This window comes from Pholcus phalangioides, unplaced genomic scaffold (genome assembly GCF_987345545.1).
Source record: "Pholcus phalangioides strain wild (caught in Gottingen) unplaced genomic scaffold, Ppha-v1.0 ptg000015l_1, whole genome shotgun sequence".
NCBI classification, from domain to species: Eukaryota; Metazoa; Arthropoda; class Arachnida; order Araneae; family Pholcidae; genus Pholcus; species Pholcus phalangioides.
Window position 1 is genome coordinate 53,065,757 of NW_028301608.1, and position 15,336 is coordinate 53,081,092.

The following is a 15,336-nucleotide window of genomic DNA, read 5'->3' on the forward strand; positions in this document are numbered from 1 at the left end:
GAAGAGCCGCCCTCGGCCGCGTAGTAAATCAGGGATCGATTTGAGCCGCGCGAGCCGGCACACGCGCCTCACGCTTCTGAAGCGGGGAACCCTGGGAAACAGACGCCGGTTGTCATGGCAACCGCGGAGTTTGATCCACGCTTGATTCGAGGGGGGTCGGAGCGGGGAAGAGCGATTTGTTCTAAAAGAATTATGTAAGGGAAGACAAAAAAAAAAATGATACCGACAAGAAAAAGGCTGGAGGCCTAAAAGAACCAGTTGGGTTATGAGATAAATACAAAAAAAAAAATAGGCCGCCTTAAATGAGCAAGTATAAGCCTTTCTTTGAAGGGGGAAAAAAATCTAGAAGATAGTTTTTGAGACTTTTTTTCTTTTGTTATTATTAATATTGTTATTCTAGTTGGACCATTATAATCTGGAAAGTTGCCAATTCCCACTTCAAGTGGTCAGAAAAAAAAATTAAACTGAAGAGAAAAATAAGAAAAACCCAGTGTAATGATGTAATTCGAAATTCAGATCGAAATGTTAATTAATAAGAGGTCGGGAGGCGAAATAACAATACTAGGTACTTATAGCAGCAGTACTGAAGAAACATAAGTTTTCTTTTCCAGTTGCAGCCGGACTTATCTTCATTCTTAAAATTTTATCTCCACGGTGCAGCCGAAGAGTTTTTCCCCTTTTTCTTCATTATTTCAATAATTAAATAAAATTTAATTATGTATTTTTTTGTTTTTATGTATGTTACTGCCAAAGCCCGAAATTGGTCAATTCGCGAATTGGCCAGTTTCGTTAAATATTCACCCGGCCAGTTCGCGAAGTAGCCGGTGATCCCTGGCCAAAGTCCGACAAGAAAAGACATGATTCGGGATCATCGTCACGTTGGCGTATATTTTTCCGTGATAATTATGTTCTCGTTAGTTATGGCAACCCATCAAACCACAGTCACGATGAGGTAATCATTTTTCCCCACCAAAATTTGACAGAAAAAACTGTTGTATAATTATTTTTATAATTTTTTTTATTCTCTCGTCACATAGAGCTAATCCACTACAGCTGCTATATATATATATATAGACATGTATCACACGTTGGCGATTACAAAAAAATGAATTTGGCTCCTACCGGGCCGTCTTGCATCAGCACATCGAGCTTTGGTCAGAGATCTCCGGCCACTTCGCGAATTGGCCGCACTTCAGGCTTTCGCAGTAACGTATACGTGAAAAATAAATCAATTTCTGTTTTTGATGGAAGTCTATTTTCCCGACATTGAATTGTCTCAAATTTGTATTTTACACTTATGTCGCCTTATTTAGTACTACTACTAAACCGTACACATGCACCTCGTGAACACATTCCTATTGGGAAATCTCACCAGTCTAATGATCAAATGAAAACCAAATTCTGCAAATATTCTGGATATGTACCGGATATACCGCCACCACCACCACAAGGTTTTTGTATACGACTAATGGGTTCATCACAAAACACTAAACTAAACTAAACGAACTGATCACGACCAGGCTCTGTCACACCAGCAATATATAAACTATGCCTGGGAGGGCGAGTCGTGCTGGAAAAAAAAACTCTAGCTGAAAGTCCGGGCGGATAAGCAAGGGAACACAGAGAAATAAAAATAATATCAATAATAATACAAAATTAGCCTTGTTAATAATTCAAATATGAAATTAGCACAACTAGGACTATGTGCAACATTATAGAAATTTGTTTTACAACAACAATAGCCGTGCGGTCCTTTTAGACATATAGATTACAAAACACTGATAGAACTGATGGAAACCCGAAGATTTCTTTTCTTTTTTTTTTAACTTCGAGTCAACAAGGATAACCTCTTACCGCCTACAATCTGAGCCTATCGCCACTTAGAAAATTTATTAGCATTTCACCTCTAAGATGTACCAGTGTAAAAAGTAAGAAATGCGCGACCGTTTGTGGATTTTTTTCTTCTTTTGAGAAATTAGCTGCGAATGTATGTAAGTGTCGAGCTTGTTCAGGTACTGCCATCTATCTACCAAACCAGAAGTAAAGAACCACTACTTTACTGCACACCAACTCCGATCATATCACCATACAGCAATTTATCACCGATTCAGTTGGGTGGAAATCTTTCTGTATAGCAGGCATCTTCAACCTGGTGCTTCTTGTGTGCTCCTCCCAAGAGTGCTCGATGCTCGTGTCAGATTTCGTGCTTAAGAGCACTTCTTAAACGCGTCCCAATTTAACGCCCTGTACAAATTAAATTCAAGGTTTAACATATCCTGATTTCAGATATAAGTATGTCAAACTTGCCGTAAGGGACTTTTCTTTCGATGATGGGTACAGGCAGCGTTCGCGACAAGAAAAAATGATGGAGAACTCTGCTCTATAAAGTCATGATATAGGCCTACTTCCGTTTTCAACTTGAGAATGAAGGAGACTACGCAAAAGCATATAAAGAAGGCAAAATCTATCGGGGGTCACCTCAGGTCCGGTAAGGAATGAACTTATCTATGTCCTTGACCTTAAATCGTGAACCTGCCTTCATAGTAGTAGACGAGCATCTTTGCCACTGCACCACTCACACCTTTAAGGAACTGGAAAATTTTGTGAGTATTTTTGCGAGCATAATTTTTTAATATAACAAGTCTGTTGCTTGAGGTGGCGAGAAATTTTCGAGGTGTAGACCGGCTCTCTTTTATCGTGGGAGTTCAAAACCCACAGAGAAAATGAAGCTCAGTCGACCATCTCCATGCAAAAAGCGGGAACGATTCCAGGAATTACTGGATAGGAGGCAAATTTATCATAAAAACACAAAGGAACTTGTGCACATGAGAATCGAAAAGAAATTCGTAATTTTTTACAACAAAACATTTCCGGCTTCTCTTGCGGACGAAATCAATACCATCCGTTCTATTTTAAATATCTGAGCGCAACACTGTGCTCTGCGCTTTTATTTTTTATTTTTTCCTCGTACGCCAGTTCAAGTGAACTGATCAATTGAAATTCTCTTTTGATTATCCGACCGAATTAACCGTAAAGCCAATAGCCAACACGAATCCGACCTCAAAGTGGTTGTACTGTACACAAATGAAGCTGTAGCTACTTTACCGAGGCTTTTGGTAAAATGCCAGCTTTACATGGTGGGTAAGCTCATCAGGTCATTTCCCATCACTACTCTCGTGGGGCGTTATATATTTCGTTGCATCGCATTCCTCCCTTCTCCCTATTTTGAAAAACAATTTTAATCAAATGTAATGAGCGTCACTACAAAAATACATGATGTGAATAGCGATCCACTCCATATGTATGCTAGATATTAACTTTATATATGTATGCTAGAAATTTTTATCTTCTTATAACTATTATAATGTCCGCTGTGCTGTCGTGTGAGCATCGTGTTGGAATCTCGTGGACTCTCATTGTAAGGATCCATATTTCAACCCTCTTGAAGCACGGTGGTGCTCGGCTGAAGTTGGTTTTCTAACTTCGCGGAGTGAATGCAAGGCGGTCTCCCATTTAAAAAAAAAAATAGCTCTGGAGAGTGCAAGCAGACCTACAACACGATACTGGCATAACATGGAAATACACGCTTTCTCTTCTTTACTTTAAAATATGGAAGAGAGATGGCAGCAGTCCCATTGTAAACAACTAGGGTTACCCACCGTCCTCCTTACGTTTCGGAAAATCCACCCTTTTGCCCTCTTTTTTCAGGTTTAAGCAATAATATTTTTTCCCACTTTCAAACACATTTCTTCATTGATATGAGTGTTGTGCGTGCTTTCCTCCTCCCCCCCCCCCCCACCACAAGCATTCACCAATAGCACCGAAATTCCCAGAATTTTGTCCGTTTCTGCTTTTTTAAGTAGTTCTGTTTTATAGAAAAATTGTTGCGGCCAGTTTAATTGGTCGGAGTAGTGGCGCCATCTATTGTGCAAATTGAGGTAAGTGGCATCACTAAGGGTGCTCGCGCAGGCGTCCTCTCAGTTTTCGAATCTGGTAACCCTACTAACAACATAAATACGTCAGGGCCACACTTACACATTTCAGCACGTACCAATTCATTAGAAATTCCGTAGGAATATGTACGAGGTGCATATACTGTTAAGTAGCAATATAACTGTTATAATGAATAACGAAATGGAAGTTACAAAGGAAACACTAATAAATGAAAAATTATTTTCGAATCTCAGCAATTATAACAAACGAAATTATCGTATTATCTGAGATTCGTACTATAAGGATGATTCCACGGATGCTGACGTTATACGGCAGCGGTTCTCAACATTTTTTGACTCACGGAGCCCTTTTCTGGTGTATAATTCTTATAGCGCAGCCCCGTAGGCTTCTTTTTTTATACACTGGGTGTCCTGTAAGTGCTGGCACGGCATTTATCTCATCAACCGTCCGTCGTGCAGGTATGATTCCAATTTAAAAAATGCTCAAAATACATTAAAAAATCACCCTGTCTACCAGTTTTTAAAGTGAAAATACAGTGTGTAACAAAGTAAAAAATCTAAATTTTTATACGGTCCCCCCTCCCCCGTGCACTAACTTCCAATAAAAAAAATTTGTTGCCCTGTATCTAGCCAACAGAAAAAATGTATTTCCAAGTGCAATATTCTCAGAGATATTTGACTTCAAAAATCGGAGAAATGTTAGGGAAGGACAGCATAAATGTCGGAAAAGAGCGCTGTGTCCATTAGCTTTTACTATTTCTTTGATAACTTTTCTCCGATTTTTGAATTCATATATCTTAGAGCACCATTGTATAGAGCACAAGGGTATAAAAATTTAGATATTTTTTTTTATTTTGCTATACACTGTACTTTCACTCTAAAAACTGTACAGGGTAATTTTTGAACGCCTTTTGGGCAGTTTTTAAATCGGAATCATACCTCTAAGGTAGATGGCCGATGAGATAAAGGCCGCCTTAGCACTAACAGGACACTCTGTACAGTTGACCTCGATAATGGCAACTTCGGTAGCAACGACAACTCGGTTATAATGTTATTAATTGGCAGTTCTGATTAATCTGCATGGAAAATAATGCCGATGAATCTCGCTTTTTACGTCAATTAAAACGCACCGACCTCGGATATAATGACGCATTTTCTGTAGTTATTCCGTTTTATTATAATTATAGTGATAATATGAAACGTATACGAAAAAATCCGTAATTTTGCCCTTTTTGACATTTTTTTTCCTTATTAAAAAGGCCCTTTCTTTCCAACAAAGCTAACTTTAATTCGTAATCCTTACTAAATTAGGGAACGCGTGTGGTAATTATGACTATATCAATATGTTAATCTCACATATTTGCGATGTTCAATGCCATCTTAACCCATAGGCTTACCCAGGCACAGTCTGGGGGGGGCGTCAAGTGCAGATAGGGCCTTGTGAAAAAGTCTGGTCAAATTTTCGACAATGCGTATGAAACTGGGTAGCATGTATTTTTTTTTCTCTAGGCTAGAGAGAGTAAGGAGCCACAGAAAAATCATTTTGCCCTTGGGCCTGTGATGCCGTTCAGGAAGCCCTGGCCGTGTTCAACCTTTTATTCTCGCCAATGGTTATGTCACTGAGCTTTCCTTATAGCTCAGTGGGTTATGCTTAAGGATTGGCGATTTGTCTGACAATTGGCAACACTTTAGCGTGAACTGGCGATATCCCGTATTTATGATCCCAATTTCCCGTATTGTTCCGGATCAAATATGGTCACCCTAAATATAATAAAACTGCTTCAACACACTACTTGATCGCATCTGATTATATTTTCAGACTTAAAACCGTCGACTTCAGCTGTAACGACACCTCGATTATAACGACAAACTTTTGCCGAATCATCCATGTCGGTACAATCGAGTTTGACTGTGTATTTATCAAATTCACCGACTTTCATTTCCTTCGAGCCGTCACGGAGTCCCTGGGAAGTGTACACGGAGCACCGCTGTTATACGGTAAACGTCCGTTATGACGGCAGTTCATAATAAACAAAGAAAACTGTCGTTATAACGGACTTTCCGTCATAAGCGAATTTCGATTTTTTTTTTTTTTTTTTCTGTCAGGTTAAAGAATTGTAGGAAATTGCTACTTTTTCTGCATTAAAACGTCTTTTAGATCGCTTTGTTTCAATATCAAAACTGAACGGAACTCTAGCCATCAAATCTGTGCTGTTTTTTGGTCTCACAGCCGTCAATTCACTATATAAGGATATTTTATAGTTTTCTCTAGTAATTAAAAAAAAAAACATTTGTGCATAAAATTTCCGTGTTATCAAAGCGATTCAGTCGACCAACTGGACAACTAAAATTCTCAACTATTATACAACTGCTCATTTCCATGGCTGTATGGACTCAACACTTCTCCGCTAATCGGAGAAAATTATGTTTAGCCCGATTTTTTCGGTCATTTGGAAACGACTTTGTATATAAACTGCAAGACTCGGTCTTTGCAAGAGACGCAAGTCGAATAAAATCATCCCATAAACCATGTGTATAGTAGTAGGAAAACCAGAAAATAGAAAGGGGGGGGGGGAGGGAAGTTAAAACAATTTGACTTTAAAGTATCCTTTCTTTATTCGAAGAGTTATTTTTACGAGTAGCGTGTGCCGTGATACGCGTCATCATGTTCGATTCTTGAGCGAAAAGGAAAACCTGCCATTTTTAAAAATTATTTTCACATTATAACGAATGCATTCTAGTTTTCAACTCGCTGTAACCGATTCTTTTTTGTATCTCTAACATTAGCTATTTAACAATCACTTGCAAATCACTCGTTATAGCGAGATTCTCGTTATAGGTCATACTCGTTATAACAGACTTTCAACGTATATTAGGTGAACCAACTTTCGACCATAATATTGTGAATAAAAAAAATTTCTGGCAGTGAGTTGCTTTAACAAAAGAGCATTTGGCTCACACGTCCTAGAATTTTCTGGGTATTATTGTTTTCGGTTTTTCTTTTCTGCATTCGTCTACTTCAACATAGCGCATATGTTCTCTATTATGGCCTTAAAAATAAAAATTCAAAGGGAGCGAGAACATTACGCTATGGTTTCGGTTATCATTCGAAGTAACAATGCAACTGCGATTGCTCAGTGCATCCACGCTGCCGACATTTCGTGAAAATACAACACGTCACCAGACAAAATTTACGCAGTGATAGCATCTTTTCCCATTAGATTCAACAGCATATACTTTGTCGCCTCATTCAATAAAAGCAAAGCTCTTGAAAGTCTTTCTCTCTTATCGCACTTTCGAAAGTAATTCGCGTCATTTAAAATCCTCTCAGCAAAGGGCTCATTAGTGCATGTTCCCAAGCAAAGTAACTTTCCACTTTGCAGTCCTTAACAAGCTTCCCTATCCATTAATTTGTCTTGTTATGATGGAATTGGGAGTTTATGCAGCTCGGGATAGAAAGACCATCTTGAGGCACATTATGCACGCCGCATTGCATAAGCTCCATTAAATTCAAAGCAACGGAAAAGATTCAACTTTTAACAAGCTTCCACCAAATTGATTTCAAGACACGTACGTGGAAATTTCCGAATCGCCATCATTGACCCATAAATTCGTTTCTGCTTGATCAGTGATCGGAGGACATCGATATACATGAGAGTATAGGTGCAGTAATAAACTTGTTCTGTGAAGTATCCCGAGATTGTTCGTCAATTTCTTTTTTTAATTTCGTAATCATGTGCTCTCTTCTACTAATTATTGTTCACTGCTGATAAAAATTTACGGTTTCCGTAATATTTATTCAATTTTGATAAATACGTTTTCATTCTTCATCACTACATTCATAACATTTTCCAATTACTCTGTGTAACAAAAAAACACTTTCTTTGTCCTTGGGTAAAAGTTTTTATTTCTGTGGTTTGCTTGGCCTGAATAATCGTGAAAATGATGATTACTACCCTCAAGCTTTGTTTTCGAGGTGAGGGCATCAATATTTGCGAATTGGTCAACTACTTTTGGCTCATTGAGTGACTGTAATATTGAAGACATAAAAAAGAACTTTTCACACTCTGATAATCATTTTAAATACTGTGAATAAATTTTAGAATATAAGTCACATATCTAGACATTTCGTAGAAAATAGAATTAGAGTAATAATAGAATCTTAAATTTTGAAAATATGATGGGATTTTTTCCTATATACACTTCATTATATTTTAGCCCCATGATATTTTTGATGTGCTCTCCCCCCCCCCCCTCCACCACCATATATATAGATGCTAATAGTTGAGAATTTTTTGGTGAAGGTGCTCTTTTGAATAAGCCACCCATGCTTTCTTTAAATTTTTCTAGATGAGCATGGATGGAGGATGTGATGTGCCATTTGGAGAAATATCAGGCATTCTGTTTTTGTATAGTTTTTTTTCCACAAGCTCAAGATGATTTTTTGGTACAGCAATTACCTAAGAAGCCATTAAGCATGCAAACAGAGATATTCCAAGCTTCTTTATCAGTCTGACTTTTTTGGGAAGCTCTGTTTTGCACATGTTTTACTGTATAATTTGATAAAACCCCGCTTTTAATATTCATCACAGAAAACATATATAACATATTGTAGGTGCTTTAAAGCTGCTGATCTTTTTATCTAGGACAATGATAAACTATTTAATGTGACAAATGTTTATGTATAACAATGGCATTAGCACTTTTTTGGAAATGAGCCATGTGAAATGAGCAAAATGTTGGTATTTTATGATTTTAATATTGCATGATAAAATGTCAAACAATGAGAGGCTGTTGCTGCGATTATAGTGATGGATGTACACAGGGTAATTCAAAACTCTATGTACAAACATTTAGGGGAGGTAGAAAACACAAAAACAAAACAGAATCAAATAGGAATATATGACCAAAAACCCCAACCTGATCAGCTAGAGGATAAACAAAGATGCAAAAATGACAAGCCAATAATGGGTGAAAAACTCTTTATTTAGCAATACTTCACAGAAGGACAGTATGTGTACACGTTTCAAGTACGAGTACACTTACAAGTTTCACAACGAGTGCTCAAGTTCTTACCATCCATGGTTATGCACACAATGAAACTTTTAAAGAATTTCTCCACCTATTATTGGCTTATCACTTCTGCATCTTTGTTTATCCTCCAGCTGATCAGGTTGGGTTTCCAGCGATACATTCCTATGTGATTATGTTATTTTTTCGTTTTCTATTTCCCATAAAAGTTTATACATTGAGTTTTGAATCACCCTGAATTTTTGGTCTCAAATCAACCATTTTTTCTCTGGTTAATCTTTTTTGATGATTGAATGACAACATTGCCATATGTCCCCACTATAGTTTCAATGAAATATGACCACTATTGGGTATCCATGATTTGTGTGAACTGGAAATTCTAGGGAAAAACTGTCATTTATTGCTAAATATTTCATGATATTTCCTTACAACTCAGTTCTGCTTTTAAGGTGTTTGACACCCTTCCCCAAGATAACAGAAATTTGCCCTCTTGAGTTCAAAAACAAAGTTTAAAGCATTCATAAAAAAGAAGCTATTTTCTGCCCTTTTTAGTCATAAGTCATGGGGAAAATGAGGCTGGTTAACCAGGAACTAAAATTGTATTGCATAGGGCAGTATTCACTGACATGGTTTAAACCATAGTCACAATTTTTTCATAAGAGATCAACACGGATTGGTAAAATTCAGGTTTTTTAACAAATCTATGCTGATCTCTTATCCAAAAATTGTGACTACAGTTTAAACCATGTCTGTGAATATGGCCCATAGTGCTGTGTATTTCACCTGAGATTTCATAAAGTGATACCAGTGAAGCTAAGAATGTCCATTGGTGTATCAGAGGGAATATCGTGATTTTGTTAGCTATTTTTTTTCTTGACAGAATATTTCCTCACAAGTGATATAAAAACAAAGACATGGCCACACAAGCATAACTTAATTTCTTTGCTCCAGAAGTACACATATGTATACCTTGATTTTTAACAGGTTTTAATGATTTGTTTTTCAAGTTAAGACCTGAAGTACACATATGTATACCAATCTCAAATGGTCCTAGTAAAGATACACCAAAACTAGTCAATCAATTTTAAAAAAATTAAGGGCATTTCACACGCAATAAACACAAATCATTCAAAAAAATTTTTTTGGTAAATATAGCCAGTTTTGGCTCAGGCTTGAAATTAAGTTATAGAAACCAGAACGTCTCTGCATTGAAAAAGAAAGACACAAAAGGTAAGCCTTTTAGATTAGACAGTAAACTGATGATTCAGGTCTAATTAGCCTTCGTGTTAAAAAATAGAATGGATTCACAACTATTGATTATTTAATTATTCACTTATTGGAATAGTTTAATCAACTCAAACACTCATTTCACACACTGCATTTGAAATTATATAATTCTACATATTTTTTACTAAAATTTTCACAGTTGAATTTTAATTTTGAGAAATATATTTGCATATCATCAAAGCCTCTGTCAGTAGCGCCATCATAAAAAATATGTTTTCTATCTTCTGAGGTGGAACATGCTAATTTTTTTTATATAAATTGATTCAAAAAATAAAAATTATGAGTTTCCTTTTCCTTGAGCTGAAATAAAATTTTACCCCTACCTTTTTTTCCCCCATAGTTCCTCCAGCGTAGCTTCTTTACTCACTCATATTAAAATAATATTAGCAAATTAAAAAAAAGGATAAAAAAATTTCTGTGCCCTCCACCGATAGCTTATATCAAAAACCTCTTGCAATATAAATATGTAACCTTGCTTTTGCTTTTAAAACTGTCTTGACAAAAAGTGACATGTACTGCACTTCTATGATATTTAGTACGAAAAACACACAGGCTTCGTCACAGACTGTGATTCATACCATGATTGTAAAACCAAAATACCAATTCCTTAAAACATTATTGCAACTATTTTTCAAATTCATGTACTGAAAAATTAGTACACACACTGGTACCCCTAACAAAACTAATGTAAAGTCAAGTGAGAAAAATTAACTTTGATCTTCTATTGAAAATTGATATCAAGAAATTTCCCATGTAAATAAATTTTCTCACAAATAAATGATAGCACGATATTTCTTTCTGTGAAACTAGTTTTGAAGCCAAGAAAAATAATTCAAGAAAGAACTCCCCCAATGTTCAATCATTCAGATTTCACTTACGTGTGATTTTAACTATAAACATGGTAAAAAAAATACCTTATAATGACCATAAATCATATTTCTTCTATTCAATATTTAGTTTATCAAATTAAGTAAAAATTAGCTATCTTCTTTTTGTACAAGAATCCTAGCTAAAGAAATTTAATTCTGAAACAAAACTCACAGAAAAATGATAGCACGTATATAAAAAAACAAAGATTAATAGTTGAAAACAGTTTTTTAAAAAAAGAACAAGCCAAAAAAAAACATACTTGCACCATTTCAGCAGCACTGACAATGGCATCTTTATCAGTGACATCCACAGCCTGAGTTTGGAGGGTCATTTCTTGATTATCCAACCAATCCTGTAGTTCACAGATCATGTCAGCCCACACCTTCGCTGGTCCAGTTGGAGGTATCGAACCAAATGTGAAATTTCTGGAACGGCGAACTAATCAGAAAAAAAACAGAAACAAAAAAAATCACATCATTTTTCAAATCATGCTTTATTTTAGTGCATCTTATGTCAAACTCCATGTCTTGGAAGTATTATCTGCCATTGTTAAAAACACATTGTGATAACTGTTATTAAATACAGAAAATTATATGGTTGACACTCATTTTATGAACCCAAAGACTTGAACAATTAGTTAATAAAATCAAAAGTTTGTAAATGGGAGACACAATCAAAAAATGTCATATAGTTAGGGGGGCTTGTTCATAGAACATGCTGGTTTGCATATTGGAGATTCATAAAATTCACCAATGACTGTATAAGGCTCATAAAATTTTTTTCAGTCCCGTATTTTACAGGAAAATAAAATAAACCAAATACCTTCCATAACTGAAGTAGTAGGAGGTGGAAGCGGCGGAGGAGCTTCAGGCTCAAGAGGCAATGGTGAGGAGCATCTTTCATAGGGTCTTATTTTTTTCAAAAGCTGCATCAATGGATCCCATTCCTGCAGTATCTGACTCAGGTTATGCCTGAATGCAGCAACTGGCAACACAACACCTACTTTGTAACACTCAGACTCAAGCTCCTTCTGTTTCTGAACCAACTGACATATTGAATTTCTGTGAGCCAAAACAGATTCTTTATGGATCTAAAATGAATCAATGAAATAAAACTAAGTAATTTTCTAACACAATGATAAAATCGAGCCATCGTACAAAGTCTGCTGCTTATTAAATTCACTTTTATCCTGACGGTTTCAAAATTTTAAAAATACATATTTCTGAAGGAAATTTATAATGTATAAAAATATTACGCATTCTACACACTGATGAATTTACACTTGTGTTAATAAGTGATTTATTATCTATAAATCATTAATCAATTAAACTTGCTCATACATATTACAGTGCATAAATATTCTCGGGAAAACCATGCTCAAACTTAGATTAGTCCGTTTGGCACAGAGTATTATTTTCTCAATATCTTTTAAATTCATAGAAAGTTCAATAAAGTTCTCCCATTAACCTCCCATTCCCTTCGTTGCACGTCAAAAACTACAGATGCCAAAAATTAGACTGAATAATCTCCTTGCTGGTCAAATTCTTGAGTTCCACATATTTTCTTTGTAGATGAAACTCATTTAACACTAGAAGGGCCGAACTATACGTTATACCTAAAAGGGCCGCTGGTATTCATTTTCACTTCTGCTTTTTCTTAATACCATATATTTAATTCCCCTAAATTTTTACAATAAAAAATAACAAACATTATCCACATGGTTAATTTATTAATTTTGAAGAAATTTGCATTTTCTTAAGCATACAGGGTGCCCATAAAATGACTTACCAACTATAAATATGAAAAATTAGAAAGTAACTGTGGACAAGATATACCATGAAAAAAGATAAACATTGCATTTACATCCTATCGTACATTGCTCCATTTTGATGTACACAATTTTATATGTATATCACGGTCTTTTTTATGCACTTTATTTAGTTGTTCACGCACACTAAGGATAACATATACTATTATGCCACTGTAAATTTGCACTATCAAGGAAAAACTAGGGAACAATTAAAATTTCATACTACAAATTAATTTATGAGGAATATACAATTTAAAAAAAAAATACACACACATCTTTGTTTTCCTTTTTTGTCAGTGTTATTTAATTCAGACCAGTATAGCAGAAAATCATCATTTTCGTTGTCAGAGTTTGTATCATAAGTCTCCTTAGCCTCAGATAAACAGAGGCTATAGTTCAATCAGATAAAAAATAAAACTTAATTGCAGAGTAATTTTCATTTCTAGTAATATCGTCCGAAATAAGCCATTATATTTGTTTTGGTAACATAGCTTAATAAGTTGTACTGAATTGAATGATTTTTAGACAAAAACTCACTATTACCTTATTTTCTCCATCAACAGCATGTCCACCACTGTACAAAGCCAGGCGCTTTGATAGATATTCTTTAGTTTCTGCTGTCCATTGATTTTCGTTCCATATCTGTTCGAAAAACTGAGAGATACTCTTATAAAAGTCTTCTAAAGATTGTTTTCGCTCCGGCAAGACAGTGGAAACCTGTTACACAGAAAAATACTGTTTATTATAAAATTCAAATGTTGAAAAAAAAAAGACAGAAAAGATAATACATATCAGCTTGGAAAAGAGAGAACCTCAATCACATCTTCAAAGATGGAATAAATCCATTACTGATTCAAGTAAGCAAATATAGATAATGTTGCCATGGTTATCATACAGAGGAGCATCTGGCACTAAAGTTCTAGGAGAGAGTTCTGGTATGATAAGACTTCCTGTAAACAATGTTTTACAGTGGCATGTGCTAACTAGAGCAAACAAAAACCAAGATAAGAAATGTGTTTGAAAAATGAAGAGTAAAAACAGCATTTACTTAAAATATCAGTCTAAGGCTGGGATTACACTATAAAAGTTTTATAAAAGACATTTTAAATAATTTGAAAAAAAACAACAACCAATAAGCCTATTGGTTACATTTGCTCGAATGTAACCAATATATACTTATATTGGTTGGATTTTTCAAGTTTTATATAAGAACTTTTACCAAACTTTTATAATGTATTCCTTGCAAAATAGAAATTCATTGGTAATGCACTAATTAAGAAGGCAATCAAACTAGTCTTGGTGCATGGAAGTGAACTTAGAAATCAATTCACATATGCCCTTACCAAACAATAGTGAGCAATTTTGTTTTTTAATTGCTTACTGAAAAAAATAGTTTATTCCATATCACTCCAAAATTATACAATACAGTCAAACTTGGTTATAATGACTACAGTTGTAACAACACCTTGGTTATAATGTCAATAATTGGCTTTCTGGGCTGATCCACTAAGAAAATAATATTAATGAACCTTGCTCATAACATCAATGAAAATGTCAAAACTCTAATATAACGACACATTTTTCATCGTTTTATGCCATTTTTAATACCTAACAATAGAAAAAAAGATTTTTGAGAAGTTTAGTGTATGCTTCTAATTAACATCACCTATATATGGAACATAACTGTATTTTCCTTTAATTTTGCTCTTTCTGACTATTTTGCCCATTTCAAAAATGTTGTTTTTTAACACGAAATTTTTTTGAATTATTGATCTTTACTATAATCAGGAATCAGAGATGAAGATATTTTGCATAAGTTATAAATTATGTAAAAAATTTATATTACCATAAACACTCACCTCACTCATTTGCCAAGGTAATTTTTTCCCACTGAAATAATTTTCAAATCAATGCATACTCTCTAGCACTGTATTTCTCATCAAAGGTTATACGTTAGCCATATTTGATGATTTCTCTGATAGTTGGTAACATTTTTGGTAAGACTTGATAATACCTTATATTTATTACCCCAATATCCCATTTCCTCTCAACCGAATATGGTCACCCCAATTATAATAAAATGATAGCTTCTTGCACAGCATTCAATTGCATCTGCTTACATATTTTGTCAAAAAATATCTTGGAAATAACAACAGTAGTTATAACATACTTGAACATTTTAATTTACTGTGTATAACCTGTGAGCTATCGAAGAGAAAAACTTGTTTTTGTTGCTATGTGGATAATTCAACACAATGTGGGTGATACAATATTTTTTTATTCCAAAACTGGATAAAAATTTCAGTCCAAAAATGAATTTAATCTTTACTCATTAATCCTCTTTAATCCTTTGTAAACTTGCCCCAGATACTTTTAGGGAAGAAA

The 15,336-nt window shown here is 35.0% G+C and overlaps 1 protein-coding gene across 8 annotated transcripts in view; it reads right to left on the bottom strand.

Annotated features, from left to right (window-relative positions):
• Dys (Dystrophin) overlaps positions 1–15,336 on the bottom strand; it is a 257,301-nt gene that overhangs the window by 109,465 nt on the left and 132,500 nt on the right. For all 8 annotated transcript variants that reach the window (XR_016194043.1, XM_089243761.1, XM_089243760.1 and 5 more), the window contains 3 exons: positions 13,495–13,668; positions 11,964–12,231; positions 11,401–11,579 (listed from right to left, as the gene is read on the bottom strand). Coding sequence is in view for 7 of the 8 variants with exons in the window: in XM_089243761.1 (XP_089099887.1) it covers positions 11,401–11,579; positions 11,964–12,231; positions 13,495–13,668 (621 nt within the window). In the remaining variant the exon portion in view is untranslated. The remainder of the gene's footprint in view (positions 1–11,400; positions 11,580–11,963; positions 12,232–13,494; positions 13,669–15,336) is intronic.